Source organism: Temnothorax curvispinosus, unplaced genomic scaffold (genome assembly GCF_003070985.1).
Source record: "Temnothorax curvispinosus isolate PA1 unplaced genomic scaffold, ASM307098v1 QBEX01004860.1, whole genome shotgun sequence".
NCBI classification, from domain to species: Eukaryota; Metazoa; Arthropoda; class Insecta; order Hymenoptera; family Formicidae; genus Temnothorax; species Temnothorax curvispinosus.
The window spans coordinates 374173-393506 of record NW_020214640.1 but is presented as its reverse complement, the minus strand read 5'-3'; the positions used below and the strand labels follow the sequence as shown (position 1 = coordinate 393506).

At 36.1% G+C, this 19334-nt stretch overlaps 2 protein-coding genes across 3 annotated transcripts in view; one reads left to right on the top strand and one right to left on the bottom strand.

Moving 5' to 3' along the window:
* Positions 1–8945, bottom strand: part of LOC112454176 (zwei Ig domain protein zig-8) — a 267122-nt gene extending 258177 nt beyond the window's left edge. For both annotated transcript variants that reach the window (XM_025015419.1, XM_025015418.1), the window contains exon 1: positions 7611–8945. The gene's annotated coding sequence lies outside the window, so the exon portion shown is untranslated. The remainder of the gene's footprint in view (positions 1–7610) is intronic.
* Positions 8946–16491: 7546 nt separating this feature from the next.
* On the top strand, positions 16492–17780 carry LOC112454182 (30S ribosomal protein S11, chloroplastic). Its single transcript, XM_025015427.1, has 4 exons — positions 16492–16854; positions 17093–17321; positions 17444–17509; positions 17603–17780. Exons 1-4 carry the CDS (start codon positions 16613–16615, stop codon positions 17708–17710), a joined length of 645 nt encoding a protein of 214 aa, XP_024871195.1. The 5' UTR covers positions 16492–16612; the 3' UTR covers positions 17711–17780.
* Positions 17781–19334: the final 1554 nt, after the last annotated feature.

The window sequence follows — 19334 nt, the reverse complement described above, 5'->3', positions numbered from 1 at the left end:
TGATCATTATTAATGAGCTAAGTGCGTCGTTATAGGCTTATTATCCGGCCGTTCTAATTAAATTGGATTAGCGCAATGAAGCGTACTATGAAATTCTCGGTAAATGGTCCCACCTCGACCCTCCCGCTGCACCCCGCATCATTCGCCTCGACGACGACGACGTTGTCGCCGACATGCGACATCGACGGATACGCGCGATAACATCTTTTGACGAATTTGATTACGTACATATAACGCACGATTATTACGTACGGCTCTTCCATTTAGTACGCCCAGCTAATTTCTCCGCGCACGAATATAGTCAGATGTTATTAATGAAAACATTAAACGACCCCTATTAGCGTCATTACGCGAATGAGATACAAGCGATATATTAAGACACTCATATTAACGGACGTATGAAGGATTTATAGCCTGGTTTCAATGCTGGGAATTATTTTGCATTATGAAATCTTATCACTGGCTTTTAATTGTTAAGTATTATATCTGCTTCTTCGTTTCTCGCGAAAGGTTTGATCGCAGCCTTGATGGAGTTTCCATAACTCTCACGATCGATCGGTTTAAGCTAAGCCATCTGTTCAGTCGATTCACTTATTAATTTAACACTGAACGAGATATTGAAGAGGAAATGAGATAGAACGACGTTCTGTGAAGAGGAATTCTCGAAGCGTTAACACGTTTCTTGCCGCGTGAGGTGTATTAGTTGAACTTTTTGTTCAGGCCGTTTGATATTTTTGCTACTAAATATAACATTATTATAAAATATTTTATAAAATCATGTGCTGATGCTTAAATATTATATATAACGCAATTATCGCATAATGGAAATCGTTACACTTTTTTCTTAGTAATAATGAATTTATAATCTTATAAATATTACACAATATATATAAGCAAAACTATTATAGTCTCGACATCGTGGGGCGCATGCGATCTGAACGGAAAATTATGGATTTAACAGGGAACGCGCGTTAGTGGAAATCACAATCTAAAATATTATTACAACGCATTAATACCTATATTGTTCTAAATTAATCATCAAACGCAAAAATATTGCACTAATTGAGTCAAGCTTTTGCAAGTAGATTATAAACGTATCTAGTGCAATACGATGTGGCAAGAGAAAGATCATCGATCAAGAAAAGCGAGCGTTAGGATTTAATTAGAACGTCGTTCTCGCCATCGTCGTCGCCGTTTCTCGCTGACGAGTCGGCAAATCGCTGTCTCCACCATCCTGCCAACTCCCATCCATCCTTAATTATTCAGACCGGCTATAACTCACGTTTTAAGCGTGGCAGCAGTAATTGGTGCGAAACTAAAGTAAAGTTTGAATCGTCGTCATCGGCCTCGTACGCGGATCGTTGTACGATATATATACCTGTGCAACGAGCGATCGAGCGCACGAAGTGTCAAAACGTCAAAAGTGCCACGGCAACATTGGCGGGAAACTAGCGAAATAACGTAATAGAGATATTTTCTTGTTAAGGTCGCGACAATGACCGCGAGAAATGCCGAGGATTAAATCTTGGGAGAAACGACGTGCGGCGTGGCGGTGCCGCGTTTATCCGTATAACTTTTGCTTTTAATTAAGCTCGGGAAGTTATTCGGCGTTTTGCGCACCGCCATACTAACGCCGCCGTATTAACATCCGCGTGCTTTCCGTGATCATGAGGTGCGGCCGACACGAGCAGTTAATTAATATCCGCGATTTCAGGCGGCAGGCTTAATACGCCGTGTTACTCGACGATTTTCAAAATGCGATTAAGCGCCATTGTTTCCGCGATGGGCGAGAGACGACGGGAAACGAGGAGAGTTTTTCAATTTTTGTCCGGATCGCGAATTAGCCGCGAATCTAAAATAGGTCGCTATAATGCGATTATCCACGGTAGCAACGAATGTTAAACGACTACCACCGTCCGTCGAGAGAGCGTTGTGTATTTGGGCGTTGAATTCGTACAATGACTATAATAGCCCGACAATGTCATTAAGGATTCGTTGGTGCATTGGTCGTCAACACCCGCGTGGATCAACGTGACCAATTTATCTCTATTTAACTACGACAGCAACGTTCCATTTTTACACACAAAACGGTTTATTTGATCCTATACGGCGCGTTCTCTCCATCACCGCGGTATCATTAGTCAATCTAATGAAAGTTATATTAAGCAGTGATATTTATTACAAAATGTTCTTATGACTGATGGAACAAACACGAAACTATCAATTATTATTAAATATGCACTATTAATAATCATGATAATAATAATACGGACAACACTCACATAACATTCTTATTAAGCTTCAAATAGTTAATCATTGAACATTTGCTTTCAAATCATTAAAACTATTTAAATATTTACGATTATATTTAGAATAATATTTGAACTTTAATGATTAGACATATTTATTGTTTCTACGACTTTTGAATGGCCGTCGATAGTTATCAATGATGTTAAAAATAATATTATTAGATAATAAATAAATAAGTAAGAGTTTGTTATGTATAAAAACAAATATGAAAAGTCAAGGGTCAAATATGAGAAAATAAAATTACAGTTGAATATAGCTATAGTTTATTGTTCAAGGGTAGACAAAGGCAACGTGAACGTTTCGGCTGTACTAATTATAAGTTGTCAGCAAAATTGAATAAATTAAAAAATGAGCAAATTTAGATGTTGACCACATACTATGAGATAGAATATTATGCGGAATTGCATCATATATCATCTTATTGTGCTTTGATTGACGAAATTAAATTATTGCTCCAATTGCAAAAACACTTTCAACGTATGTACATATACTTTCTTTTTCTCCTGGGCTCTTCTTTTCGCCATAATAACACGCCAACATCATCAATTTCAATCTCGGAGCTCATCATTCTTAACCCATAACTTCTCATGACATAGTTTTCATACACGTCGCAACCATGTCTCGATACGAGATCCTACTCCAGGATACTCGAGATTATACGAGGATACCGACTCCCCTTTTTTTAGCAATCTCGTTTCTCGAGCAGGAAACACCCCGGTGTACCACACGACAAGACCCTTGTAGCGCGGATATAACGCGTGTTAGTCGTGCTCGTGAGCAAACAACCGTAGGGTTGACTGCAATTAAGACTTCGAACTCGCCAGTCGACGTTAATGGATATCTAATTTGCTCTCGTTCGACTTGCGGTCCAAAGGCGACAAGGGTCGCGTAAGCGAAGACAAAGGGAAAGGAGCCGGGATCTCCGGGGTAAGGGAAGAGGGAAAAGACGAGGTAGCGATGTTCATTGTCCTGTCGCGAGAGTCAAGTTTGGTAGGAATGACAGGTCGATATCGCGAACAAAAACGTAAGACACGCTTCGACAGAAAGAGAGAGAGAGAGAGAGAGAGGTGTGGTATAGACAGAAAGGTTTCTTGCCTACGCTCCGGAGAGTAGCTTGCGCAACTACGTAAAGTATACATATTATGTAAAGGCAAGGTAGAAACAGCATGTAAGTATCGGTAACGGAAATTGGAAATTCGTAAGTGCATGACGCGGAGATTACGTAACGGGGGTAGATAGTTTGATTTCGCGCGCGGTGATAGTGACTGTGTAAACAATTTTCGTCAACATACCGACCGAAATTATATGTACATATCTACCGCGTACGCGATATGCGTTATTTTCATATAGTAGATTGTTATCGCGTGAACGTTTGCCTTCGTAATACTGCTGTCAAAAATACATATTGGAATATAATAGCAGAAATATGATGCACGCATAATAAACGATTTATTTTAACAGTAAATATTTCCTATAACTTCTCCGAAATGATATAATAATGGAGAATGATAATAATATATTATGCAAATTATGAAATTTGTTGTATCTTACACACGTATAGGTATACAAAATATGTAAATTACGCTAATAAATATATTAGTTATATACTGAAAAGCTTTTACCAATTATAAATTGCCAGAAGAATTATAAATTAGAGAAGAGGAAAATATGATTAAATTATAAAACAGCTAGAAAGATAACGTGTCCTGAAGAATAAACGCAAGAAAGCGAAAAGTTACAGATTATAAAAAGGGATAATCTTCCCAAGTGAACACTTTGCGGTGTGTTGTATTGACTAACAGTGGAGTCAAGTCGAGAGACAGGAAACATCCGGTTCGAGAACAAAGGCAGAGAGGAAGAGGGGGTGAGAGAGAGGGGGGGTGAGAGAGAGGGGGGGGAGGGACATAGAAGAAGAGGAGATCACTTGTCGACATACCACCGCACGTAATTTCCTGACGGCGCGGCGGCGTTACCCTGCCTAGGAGAGCAAAACGCCGAGGAGAGGGAGAAGGAGGGGCGAAAACTGGGGTGGCTCGTAAAATTAACGTAACTACATCGAAACCTCGAGCCCTCAGCTACGCGAGAGCTACGTATCCCGCGCTATGATCAATGACACATCACTGCACACAGCGGTGCGAAAGCGTACTCCGTCGCTCGCGTAGGGCTCGAAATTTATAGTGACCTGACTCACGGAGCGTTATACCCGGAAACTCCGCAATCGCGACGGATAGTATAATAAATTAAATTAAGAAGGGCGCTCCTCAAAGGACGACGTGGTTAAGTTGAGCAGCCGGAGCGAGCTGCTTTCGTAATGCATACGTCTTGCGCCGCTCGTGTGACCGGGTTTTAGACAGATATTCGAGACTTGAATTCTCTCCGGCGATTCGTAGTTTGTATATAGCGCGAGAGAACATTACATAATAAGGAAAGTATCTAGATTTATATAAATCTGTCATCAGGATACTTTTCGTAGATTGAAATCATTTAATTGCGATTATGTTATGAATTAAGATAATTTTACAGAAAACTACGAGAGTGAGTCGATAATCATCCGCACTCTGTTTCTATAATTTATTAGAACAATAGTAGGGAACGTACAATTACATTATTTTTCAACATAATTGCCTTGTTTTTCAACGCACTTGTTCTAGCATTCCACAAGCTTGTATATATCTTTGGAAAAAAGTTTTTGGTTTTGTCTCTTTACGACATTGGGTTTCGAGAGCATCCTGCATATAGTTCAGATCTTGCTCCCTCACATTACCATCTGTTTGGTTCATTTAAAGATGCTTTAAGAGGTCGTTGATTTGCCAGACCAACACGCAAGAAGCGGTACACACATAGCTAAAGGACAGACCAAAAATATTTTTTTCGGGGGTATATGCAAGCTTGTGGAACGCTGGAACAAGTGCACTAAAAAGCAAGAGGACTATGTTGAAAAATGATGTGATTGTACGTTCTCTTCTGTTAATTGTTCAAATAAATTATAGAAATAGAGTATGTGTAATTATTGATTCACCCTCGTATATTAGTAGCTTTATATCGTTTAAAATATGTTCTGATAATTTAAAGTTGGATTATTGACTCACCCTCGTATATATTAGTAGCTTTAAATCGTTTAAAATATTTTCTAATATGTTAGAGTTGAATATGCAATACTAATATACTAAATTTATTTTACTGCAGCATTGCGGCTTTAGGTTTCAATTTTAATTAGGGTGGATTTTACAGAAATAGAAAAGAGTGAAAAACGTTATTTCCTAAAAGAAACACAATTATCGATAACTATGTTTATTTTATGAATTCGATTTTTTTGTGAGCCTCTTGACTTCACTGTTATTTCCAAATTCATGAGAATTGTCCACGTAACTGACACATAATTGACACCCAATTAGATCATTCAATCTATCTGAAGGACAAATGACAGCTAAATTGGATTAAAATATGAATTTCTACAGCGGTGTGGAAAATGTACCTGTGCGCATTTAAAGACACGTATATTGTAATTGTTTGAGAATAGTTTTAAGTAAAATGTTCTAAAGGAAAGAGCAAGCAATAATCGGCTACAAACTAATGATCGTGTCTCTTATCGTCTTATCTCGCCGTTATATACGCGCATATCGGTTTAATAACAGTAAAATCAACGTGACATCTGGCAAACATTAAGACCTTAACCACGCGAACGATGCTGCGTGATGATCAATGGCACGTCACGCGCCGTGTTATAGAGGCTTATCCACTCGCATAGTCAGGATTTATAGCGATTTAAGTGGCCTTGAATTTCAAGAAATAAATTACCCTCTCGCGCTATTTACGCTTTACAAATATGTCGTGCGTTTGTGCCAATTAGAAATTATGTCATATTCAAAATGATATATGACCTAATTGTCTACACATTTGAAAAAAGACGAATCGAGAGGACGAAATTTTCGAAAAACCATGAAAACCGTGAGAAATTACTGCGACGATGATGCATCCGCTTAACTAATTAATAAAAAACCACAATTGTGGAATCCCGATAATCCGTCATTGATAATCGAAGAGATTAATGTCCATGAGATTCACGGTGGATTTCACAATAGAAAAACAAATAGCTTGAGTAGAAGTGGAGCCTTGATAACACAACGCGCAACGCACATCGATAGAAAGCTTTGTAATTCGCCGATACCCGAGATCTGTAGAGAGTCTAGGGTCTGATCGGGTTTGTAGTAACTTGAATTGAACATGATGAAAATTCCTTTCAAGATTTTAATCATGACAAATCGCTCTGCAAAGCGGATAAGGGCATTGAAGACTTTTTAGCGGGAAATAGACGAGTGGCAAAAATCTATCACTTATAACCATCCGATAACCACAACTTCTGAAACAGTCTACGCTATTACGGGCTCGATATAGAATGCCGAGGCTAGATACCCCTGAGGCCTAATAGTTTTATGATGAAATCGCTAACGATAAAATTTCTTGCGCCATGAGAGTTAACGATATTAGGAATTTGCGACAATTGTTTCACGTTTAAAGTAGAACTGAAATTGATGGATTCGGTCTTTTTATCGATTGAAAATTAATATTTAATGAAATTAGTCGTAATATTGCATCGTGTATTATAGCTCATTATTCTTGAGTAAGACTATTTTATAAGATTATTTCCGCATTAGAACGATTAATGTACTTTAATAATCAAAATTACATTTAAATTAAAGTAATGCATAGGTATAAAAGATATTGCAGTTAAAAAAAACTAATGTCGTCCATCCAAAGGATAATAACATATAAAATGTTTTAAAATTACTTCTATCACATAGAAATCCTTTGTAAAGTAAATCCTTTGTAAATCAAACTATAAAGTAGGCACTTTTCTAAAAAAAAATTATATCAGATTATGAGTCGCTTTAATCTTAATCGTGAACAATTTCAAAGCTATATGTACTTTGACATTATTATTGAAGAAAAAGCAAATCCAAATTAATAAAAGAAATTGCAAAAAATAATTATAAAAAAAATGGCAATGATTTTCATTATAGAAATTTGGCTTGTCATTGGACTTTTTTTTGCTAAATATAACGAAAGATATGCTCGTGCATAATGACAAGTATTTAAAATCGCTCGGTGAAGATATCGGTGAATGCGAATCCGTTTATCTGACAGTTTGCTAGACAGATTTCCATCAATATCAATTCTTTTCGGCGTGACGTCGATCAACCAATCCAGTAAATTCATAATCGCGTAATCCAAACACAGAGATAGAGCAAACGCTACGCCACTATGGAGAAATTATGAAATTGCCATGATTTGGGACTCACTTGCTGCGCGAGAATGTGGTACACGGTTGGTCCTCCGCGAGATCACTTCGCGTCACGGCAGGGATGTCCTCGGGCAGACGAATCGCCGAGACGAGCTTGTCGCGCAACACAACACTCGCGGTCCGGTGTCGGCCGATCGGTGTCGTACACCGAATCGGCGACTCAACCCTCGAAGGAGGGCTGCAATCGGGGACACATGATCCCCCTTGCCCACCGGGAGCGGCTCGATCCTCCGAATCCCCGATCGTGCACCACAGCGCGGTGGAGATCACTCGAAAGCCAGTTACTCCGCACTTCGCGATCCGCTGGCTAACGCGACATATGACGAAGAGAAACGTATTAACGTCGGCCGCGAGTCACCGAAGAAAAACTTGGGATGGTCACTGAGCTCGACGATGATGACGCACTGACATGTCACACTTGCCCAAACTCCCACCCGCGCTCGCAGGTTGTCGCGTGCACTCGAGGATAATCACACTATCCCACACAGTCCTTTTGTCGTGGTCGCCGTCAGGCTGCCGTAAGGTGAGTTTTCCTTCTCTCGCGGATGAAAGTGTGTCACTTGGAGAACTGGCTGCGCGATCGAACGTCACCACGGCGTCGCTTATCCCGGTGAAGGAACGCGGTTCCGGTAACCGATTCGCGCGTCGCGAACACCCTGCCTTCTCGGAGCGGTAGCAAGGGGGTCGGCAACGAGAGAGGGCGATCGCTCTCGGAGCGATGAAAATATCGATGATTCGTCGCGGATTCACGACACACGTATTTACACGCGTATCCCACGATGGGCGCAAATAATACACGCGCGTGTGTATACGCGCTAATGTATACGTGTGTATGTGCGTAAGCGCGCGCGTGTGTATGAATTTTTCGCGCTCGCAGGACGCACACGCGAGGGGGCACGGTCGACACACATCAGCCCTAGGAGAGACCCTTAGGCCGGATCCGCGGAGTTTCCTTTCACCTCGATTTTCGGTCCCTCGCCACCCCCGCGTTGCACAGGCGCGAACCGCTTTCAGAATTTCCGAGGGTCGGGCGACGCGCACGCGGGAGGGAGCGACAGCGAGAGGGAGCGTTACCCGCTGGGGTGGGAGCACCGGGGGACAGTGTTGGTGGTGGAAAAGGCGGACGGAGTACCGGGTGTGAGTGTGGATCGCAGAGCGCAAGGTAGCGAGCTCTGCCTACGCTCGAAGAGAATAAACTCCCGACTCACGACCGGTTACACCGGCATACCGAGACTACCATCGTGGCTACACGCCAATGCCCTGCCACTGGCATGGGAAGTAGGGTGTCTTGTATAGCTCGTGCTGACCGCGATATCGTGCTTGTGAGATAGTATTGCTATTGCCGCTGTTGTTGCCGCCACCGCCGCCGCCGCCGTTGCTGCCGCCGCCGCCGCCGTTGCTGCTGCTGCTGCTGCTGCTGCTGCTGCTGGGTTGTACGGGCGTGGAGGGAACGATAGGAAGGGATGGAGGGATGCGAAGGAGGGGTAGCGCAGGCGTTTTGGTGCACCGACGCATTGATCCCTGGAATTCGTGGGGACGACGATGAGGCCCGAGTGTGCGTCCACCCTTCGCGAGAGAAAAAGAGCGAGCGACAGGATGGGTGCCAGAGAGAGCGTCGACCGTTCTACTTGTAGCCAATGTCCATACCAGCAGGTGTGGACGAGGCCAGGATTTGGCAGTAAAGCGAGGTGTCATTGATCGGCGATCGTAGATTATTCGACTACCCCGTAGATCGATTGAGATGAAAGAGGCAGTGCTAATGTCTAGACTGATGTCTATAAGGTTTATAATATTTATTATGTTTATATTTCTATCAAAGGAATATTCCCATAGCGCGATTAAATACGCAAAGAATTTGGGTAGAGAGATAATTAGGTTATTACTTTAATTATTCTCCGTATTAAGTTAGAAATGGAAATCCAGATGAATATTTCTTGCATGCTTCTGTTTTAGAATATTTCATAAAATGAAATAAGAGAGGAGGATAAAATTTATATTATTATTATTATTACAACATATAAATAAAAATGTGTATAACAAGCAAGCAAGCAATTTTAAAAAGTTTTTAAATATTGGAAAGTAACTGACTTAAAACGTATAAAATAATTTTCTATTGATATTTATTTAAAAAAATAAATTTTTAGAATAAAATATTATATAATAGTTTATGGAAATACACCTGCGCACGCGCCCCTATACACAAAATACACGTATATACATATATGATATACGTATACTCACACACATTTGCTAGCCAAATAAAAAGGGTATTTCGTCTCGGCTGGCCGCGATTACTCGTTAATAAAAGAACAGGGGGAGAGATGGAATAAGAAAAGAGTGAGTTGTACAGTAAGAAAAGGGAGTTAAAGCAGCGCGAACGAGCCGGCACCGAGATTTTATTGATTTTATAATTTCTCTCTCGTATCTGACAATTCTTTTGTTCTATCTCATTGTAAAAATCGTCCGTTAATTAGACCGCGCGAGTCAAGTCATCAAAATCCATTTAATGACCTAAACGTTTATTTCCAGACTCGTTAAATTCTTTGATATTCAAAGTTTTTGTATAATATGTCATAATTATCTCTCTCTCTCTCTTTCTTTTTCTTTGATAAAAATAATAATTAACATATAAAGGCGCACATACGATAGATATTTGAAATTAAAATGAGATGTATATTTCGAAAAATTCATTTTACTTGAAAATAGAAACGCGACTGTCGTATATCAATATATATGCATGTTGTATTTTGAAACAACAAAGGATATCAGTTCTTTTTATTTCGAGATATCAAAGTTATCCGTTTCCGCTTTGCACAGAAATAAAAGTGCTGTCCAATACGTATAGATGCTAAAAATTTCATCAGATTTATAAATAACTAATAAAAAGGAAATAATATATACATATAATGTCAGTTATGGATTTTAGTTTATGGAAATTAGGTCAATCGGATATGTTTGCTATTCTCGAAAACCTTAAGATTACTTAGCAAGAGAAAATTAAGTTGAACAGCTTGTTTTCTTTTGCACCCGATTTAGCTTCGTCGTATAGTTGTAACTGGAAATGAAGTCTCAGCGGTAGGAGACCTCCTGCAAACGATATTGATACATTTTCAACAATTTTTACGATCAGAACGATCGTCGAACACGAATTGCGATACCTGGGACGCCGACACACGTAACACAGTTACTATAAAATATTCAGGCTTAGTCTGCGTGCGTATATATAGCGTCGTTGAATAAATAACGAAGAAGGTAGGGAATCCCGATTGGTTCATAACTCCCTTTCATCCCGGATTCTTTTGGTAGTCTCGTAACGAGAGCCACACATCTAAGGAACGTAAGGGCGGAAGGAGGGAGTTAGAGGGAGGAGGACGATTTACTTCTTTAAAGATTTATAGACTTGAGACTTTTAGTGGAAACGTAAAAAACCGTTTCTCGAAAAACATTAATATATAAAATAAAATTTATTAAAATTAATATTATTTATTCTAACTTTGTATAATATATATTATAGTAAGAAATAATAAAACCAATGTTTTAAAGAGACTCAAGTTAATTAAATTGTATATATTAATAGTATATTTAATAAATTTATTACAATTTTATTGATGTTAAGCAATATTATACATACATGTGAATTGCAATTTACGAATTGATATTCAATTAGCAACATGCAATGCGTAGATATACATGTATGTGCACAGAAAATATACCGAGAGTTTCGGATTCATGCTATAGATAGAAAAAGAAGAACAGAACTATTTTACTTCAACTAAGTTTGCTTCACGAGCTATACAGACTGATATCCTTTATACACGCAACTGCTCTCGAATCATGCTCGTTATATTGATTTAGAGAGAGGCGATAGAGAAAGAGACTTGGAATCTGTAGATACAAACGAGTAAATAAGACCTCAGTGAGCGACGACTTCGGGAGCTACGAGCTTTCGAATCGTGTTGTTTCTTTCAAGGAACGGAATAATAATTTTAACATTTTTCACAACAAAGTCGTTCTCTTATTCTATCGCATCCCATCCAAGAAAGGCGATGAAATATGCAATAATAAAAACGGAAGGATATATAAAAAGCAAAAGATATATACCTACTTACAGTCGGATCGTCCTGCTTTATTCAAACGGAAGAATGATGTATAACAATGCCAACTATTCTATAGATAGTTATTTTTAACGATACTTTGAACGTAGTTGTCGCTCGATTATATTTATTCTGTCGATTTCACAAAAGTACCTATATACAGAAAGTAAATAAGAAATGGTCGAACAAATGAGATACGAAATTTACACTTTTACAATATTACTCTTTTGTGTATCACGGAGATAAGATTTTAAATAAGATCTCAGATTTTAAAGATAAAAATAATATTTTTAGATTTCTATTTAAAATTGTAAAATATATTGCTCTTTTACTTAAAAATATTTTTCTTGAAACAAATTATTTTACATTTATAACAGTTAATTTATCGTGGATTAAACTTGAAAAATCATCAAACATATGCTTAACTCGTTGACTTACGATATATAATTTCAAAAACATGAGCAATTTACAACAGTCAATTAATTTACCGTGGATTAAACTTGAAAAATCATCAAACATGTGTTGAACTCGTTGACTCACGATATATAATTTCAAAAACATGAGAAATTTACAACAGTCAGTTAATTTACCGTGGATTGGACTTGAAAAATCGTCGAATATGCTGAACTCGTTGACTCCCGATATATAATTTCAAAAACATGAGCAATCAATATCCTTTCGTGAGGCACTTTGTATTATTTTATTGTCCGATGCTTCAATATTGAAAGTAACGGATAACAAAATGCGAAATGTGCACGTAAATGCGGGTTAGACTTCAAAAACTGCGCTTTCGAGTCGCGTTGTTTCTTTCGGATTATCGAGAACCTTATGATATATGTGAAGGAAACTCGGAAAAGTAGCGGGATAAAACGGGCGCACAGGATCTATCGCAGTAGTGGCTGCTTTAAGAAATATCGAGGAAACTCTGTGGGCCCTCAAAGAATAGAATACTCCAACTACGTTTAAACGGGGAGAACGGTACAACGGATACTCGATACCGTTCCTCTGGATAAACCAAGCTTGAGTGCTGTGAATGCTTGCTGACTTTCTCACGACTGCCCCTTCCGTTTTTCTCTCTATCGACGTGCCCGCTGTTCCTGCGGAGGCCCGTTTTGTATTGAAAACCAAATTTCTCTCGTAGACGCTCTACCGTCGCCGAGATGACGTTAAATCCGATATAAAACTTTTCGCTTCGACGTGACGCAATGACATCAGGTAGGAAGAGGCAGAATATGCGAACGATGGAGGAAATCTTATTTTTGCACATCGGTTTTTAGTAATCGCCTGAGGTGAAATGAAAACATTCACGTGTTGCACGAAGAAGAATGAAAAGAAGTATCCATATTACACGAACGAAAAGTGTCGCTTAATTGGTGTCAAATCTATTTTAATCTCTCTATCCATAATCAGTACTAAGTTTTTAGTACTGATTATATATGCATCGTTTTCAAATAAAGACTTCTGTAGTTTAATTGGAACGCGAACGTAAGAAAATTCCCACACCAAAATATTCGATATCTTTTAATATCTATGATTATTATAAGGACATTACTGCGATCTATCAAGTAATAGTACTGTAAGAATGTAAATCTTACAAAACATTAATAAAAAATAATAAAAAGAATGGCACAAAGAACATTTGTATGCTCGTGTATTACAGTTTTATGGTATCGAATGGCTTTTGCGCGAATCCGTGTATTCTTAGAACAATGATGCTGGTATTTCTTTGCTTTTTGCGTTTCGTTCGCGTAAATATTTATATATATCGAGTATCGAGAAAATGGGCAGACATTTACACGCTTAAACTATCGATATGTATAGCGAAGTGTATGCTAGACACGTTGTGTCGACAGGTACAGGGAAGTTCCTCTCCGGGCGTAATTCAGTAATGATCTTAGGGTAAGGTTCATAATAACTGCATAAATGAGAAGGGTTCCGTATTAATTAATTCGAGAGTGTCCGCGAATGGAAAGAGCGAGAAAGCACGTCAAAGCGTGCACAATATCGTCATACATGAAGTAGATCCCACCTTGAAAACTCTATAAAGCCACCCACTGAATCAGCATCGTTAATTTATTAAGTATGAAAACAGAATCGTTTTTTTCGTGTATATTTAATATGCAATTCCTAGCGGATTTATTCTCTGCATAACGATTTCAACTCAACGTTACGTTGCTGAGCAATTAAAAACGCATGAAAGTTTAAGTATTCATTCTTGCCAGAATATCGATTATTACCTTGGAAATTTTCAGCTTGTAGAGGAAACAGTTATTATTTAATACATGTCAAATTTATACAAAAATACATGAAATTCAATACGTGTTATTTTTATGTCTGAGGTATAACGTCGTACAAAAAGTTATTATTTAATAACTTTTTGTAAAATTCATACAAATATATGAAATTCAATACTTGTTATTTTCATGTTTAAGGCAACGCCGTACTTTTTAATCGCAAAGTATTAAGGTGCAAATAAATATGTTTCTAAACATTGCATATTAAAATGTGTGAAATGCATTTAATGTTTTGCGAATTATTAAATTCTGCTTAATAATACCGATTTAATGTGGGAGCTAATGAGAATTTGATTATTTAAGTAATTGCACTTTTTGTGTGAATCTATGTACATATATTTATGTGTATATATATATATTTATATACTTATATATAGCATGTATATTTTTTTGCGTTTAAATTCGTAAGAATCACGCGCATGTGTTTACGGGCAATGAACTAGTCGTTCAAATTTTCTTAACTAAGAGTAGTTAATGGCAAAACAAGAGTTGCACGCTTGTGAGCAACACAATACAATCGCAGCAACATTATTCATGTGTTATTACTTTATTACAAACGGGGAAGCCACGAACCAGAAATGGCTCGTAAGGGAAATGGCGGTAACACAATCTGCCTAATGATAACTAATACGTAATTCCGTGCTATTGAAATCGTGCACATTGTTTCGGACATTCGAGGGGGCAACGTTAATGGAAGAAATCGAGAGCCGTAGGAACAGATTTAATGCCGTGAACAAATAGTTCTATTAACAGCAAATTCTCATCGAATTCCTGGCGAATAGAGAAGCTCATAATTCGATGCAACATTTACACGAAAGTGTTAACGAAGACAGGAGAATCGATTCATTACAAACTTTATCGTATCACTCTTAGAATACATTTGAAATATAAATTATTATGTATATTAATAATTTTTATTCAATTTTATGAAATTCCGCTTTATATAACGAAGTAAAAAAGTACAGGAACCTTTTTTTCTAATTTCTTTCATCATCAATATTTCAATGACATTTTCATTTAATATGCGTTTTTGTTTTTAGGATGGACTATATACTATATTAATTTACATGTAAATAATATGCAAATGGATAGTATAAATAACAAAAGTTGTATAATATGATAATGAATTTGAAGCGCGGAAATTGTCATTGCTGTATTATTTATACAAAGAGGAATTATTTTCTATTTGAGACAACTTGTCTGAAATTCAATCACATTATTACCAATTTAATACCGCTGCAAATATATTGATACACCTAAAAGATTCAAATGAGCGTTATCTATATCGACATAAACTTGATGTTTAATATCATATTACTGGCAATTGAATACGTAAATGTAATCAATGCACATTTTAATTATATGTTATTGTGTCACTGCGGAGTATGTTTTTTTTTCACCGCTTTAATTCGCAAGATGTAGAATAAATAAATATGAAGAACTTATCACGCTGATTTATTTATTTGCTTGCACGAGAATAAATGCTTAAATTAGAGAGAGAAGGAGAGAAAGAGAGAGAGAGAATAAATATTTAAATTATGGAATACGTTGATTAATGCATGCTACATTATATATTACGCGAGACAAGAACATTTAATGTGGCCACTGGCAGTTCACAATTTCTTAGATGTGTATTTCTTATTAATAATAAGAAAATTATTTATTTTAGTCAGCAATTAGTACTTAGTATTTACAGAGGAATAATGAACGACACAATTTTACGAAGTTACAAAACCTTTCATTGTGTATTTTACACAATGGTGTATTTAATACGTTCTTTAAAAACGTTACTTTTTTACCGCTTCAAAAAAAAACAGTGAAATTCTCATCTCGAGAAACCTTGTCTCTGTGCAAGAAGTTTCGTACGACTCACATACTCAAGAGGAACATTTTCCATAAAAAGTTGTATATACTCTTGATTAAAAAATATTACTATGTAGCACATATAGCAGTTAAAAATATAAAATTCTTTCATTTCTCTGCTTTATCGACTGTTTAATATATTTTGCATTAAAAAATTTTATTATATTTGTAAACATTATTTTTTTAATTGACGAATGATTACGCGTATACAAATGATTAAATATTGTATTTTCTATTATCAGCACACTAATATATAGTTTGTTAATTTATGACGTTTCCGAAGACGCAATTATTTTGTTTGCCCTCCTGGACGTAACAAATTTAAGCAGAATCGCCGAGTTTATCAATCTATTGCATTATGCAATCTCGATGTATCGCGACAATAAACGTGCATATCGAGCGAGAATGATTTTTTAATGTTTGAAAGCTCACAAGCTGGATGTCGGTCAAATTCGAGAGGCTCAGAAATACCGACTGACTCTGTCGAGAGTTCAGCTGGCGTTACATACGAGAGGTCGCCAGGAATCGATAAATCAGTTGTTTCGGGCAGTGTTACGCTGTGTCGGTATTGTTTCCGTCTTCGCTATGTTTGCGAGATGCACAGAGATGGCAATAGTTTAGTAATTACCTGCTTACACGACTGTTTGTCGTTTATCTACTCCTTAGTTAGTCTTTACTCCTTTACTCGCACTGATTTGACATTATTTCTTGAATGAAAGGTTGAGATATCGCTCGGCTAATTAATCGAGATGATTAAGTCCGCGCTGGGGTTGACGAAATTTCTTGGATTACGAGAAAGCGCGTTGGTCGATGGCCGATTATCCTCAGCGTTTGCGCGTTTGAGTGTCATAACCTCGAGGAATGTTTGCACTACCCAGTTATACAGCAAAGAGATTCGAACGCAGAATGAAAAATTTAAGGTCGGCCAGAGCTCAAAATATGGATTAGTTGAGGGAGAAACTATGCCCGAGACAACCAACGTTAGTCAGCAGTGAGTACCAGTTTCACTTGTCTCTTATATAGCATTCTTCAAGCTTGCATAACAATTTTAATCTGGTTTTAGTTTTGTACAACAATCTTAGATAAATGTTAGATAAATTTTTATGTATTTGTATTATCTTGGCTATATGGATAGAAAAAAAGGATTTACCATTGTGGCCACTAAAAATGTACTTTATTAATCTTTCCCAATTACACAGGAAATAAACTTTATGTTTATTACGTTTCAGGGAACATCTATTTCCTGATAAAGATACACCGAATCGGCTCTTTAATGGTGTACCATATAAGGAATTGCATATTATCAATATAAAATCAACTCCTAACAATACAATTATGACTTTTACAAATTTTAACGGCAAAGTATTATCGCTGCATACGGCAGGTATAGAGGGTTATAAGAATGCTAAGAAAGGGACGAACATTGCTGCTCAACAAGCAGCTATGACTCTTGGCAATGTAAGCATACATTGAATGTTATCTGTGTTAAAGTTTTGTGCATGAAACATGATGCGTTGTACTAAACAAGAGAAAAGTATATGCATTTATTTTTAAAATGTACATATTTGTCTATTTTTCAGCGCGTTCTTGAATATGGTGTGAACACAATAAGAGTACGAGTACAAGGTATTGGGGCTGGTAGAATGGTAGGTATCTTACAAAAAGCATTTCTTATTTTCTGCACATTATAGCTATCGGTAGATTATATGTTTTAATATGGAAAATTTTATGGCTTTCAGTCTTCTATAAAAGGTTTTCAAATGACAGGATTGAACATTGTATCAATTACGGATGATACTAGAGTAAGTTGGAATCCACAAAGGCCACGAAAACGAAGAAGAGTGTGATTGTGTTATAATTTATTACTAATTGCAATTTGGATATGAGTATACGTTAATACATTCTGTTAAAATCTTCCATAATGTGTATTATTTTACCTTTTACGTAATTGAAGTGCATGTTGGAAACAAATTATGATTTCAATGATTAAAGATTAATTTAGTAAAATACGTATTTTGAAAAATCTCCCTATATATCGATGACTTGACTAATAGAAATTGCGGGATGCAAATTATTTTTTGGGATATTAATAATTTAACATTTATTTTTATCCTGTTTTTATTTTTCTTTTATGTATAGACAGTTTTAAATAAATACATATAGTACGTTAATTTCTCTAAAGAGGAATTAACATTCTTTGATAACATTATTGTACAATGATATTATTTCATCGTCTTATATTGATATGAGATATATTTGTTCTTTCATGTACCTGTATACTATTCTCTACAAATGACTAGATTAAATACAACTTTAAAAGAGGTAGAATTGTTTATACATATTTTTTTATATGTATGATATCTTCATCATCACGAACATTATTTTGTACAATCATTTTTTATTACACTTTGGTTTCATGAATATAATAATAAATATGTAGAATTCCACTTTTTGCATATTTTTTTTAAATCCATTTGAAAAGAATTTTTCTTTAGCGAAAATGTTATGGTATCATGCAATAATTTTTAAATTTATAAGTTAAAAAAATCTTTTTTGCAAATTAAACTTTATGAAGCCAAATTGTTTACAAAACTACAGTTAATTTTAGATGGGAAGTAGTTTAATAGAATTCTTATTTATATGCAATATAATTTCAAAAATGATACTAAAATCAGATGTAATACTAAAAAAAAATTAATACTGAAAACAGATATGATTAAAAAAAGTTAAAAATTCTTTTATTAGATAAACTCGTCAAGATATTTTCATACGAGAGAAAAATTCTATTTCAAATTGATCAAAGAACTTATCGTTAAAGAGTAACATGTACGCGAGAAGGATACTTTGTAAATTTATTAGCCATAAATAGAATTTATCAAGTTCATTTTTTTTTTTTTTTGAGTTTGGGATAAATAATAACTATTTAACTACCAGAATAATTGCACGCATATATTTTTTAACGAATTTACGTTAATTATTGGGTTTATCCGAAAATAGTTTTATAATCTTTTTTGTTCATCTCTACAGTACGTTTTTTATTTTAAATAATGAATATATCCATCAGCTGCATTTATTATCGCATTCTGATAGAAAAATTTTTCACGCTAAACTCTCGTGATCGTATATTTCGACATAGGAATTTATAATTATTTGAATACTGTTTACAATCTTTAGCAATCAAAAATAGTCATTTTTAAGTTGAAAATATTTTTAGTGCGGCAATAATAAATAATCTTTAATTAAAATCCTTGCATCATATTTTTAATATGGAAAAAGTCTTCTGTAAAGATGTTCTGTAAAGATAATTGTTTAATATAATATTTTACTGGTAGAACACAAAATTGATTCAATTATTTTAAAATCAAAATGTAAATGGTTTGATAGGAAGATTATTCAGATATTTTGTGTAGATATAAAAATTAAAAAATTATAAATTATTTACATTTTTGTCATGTGAATAACCGCATTATG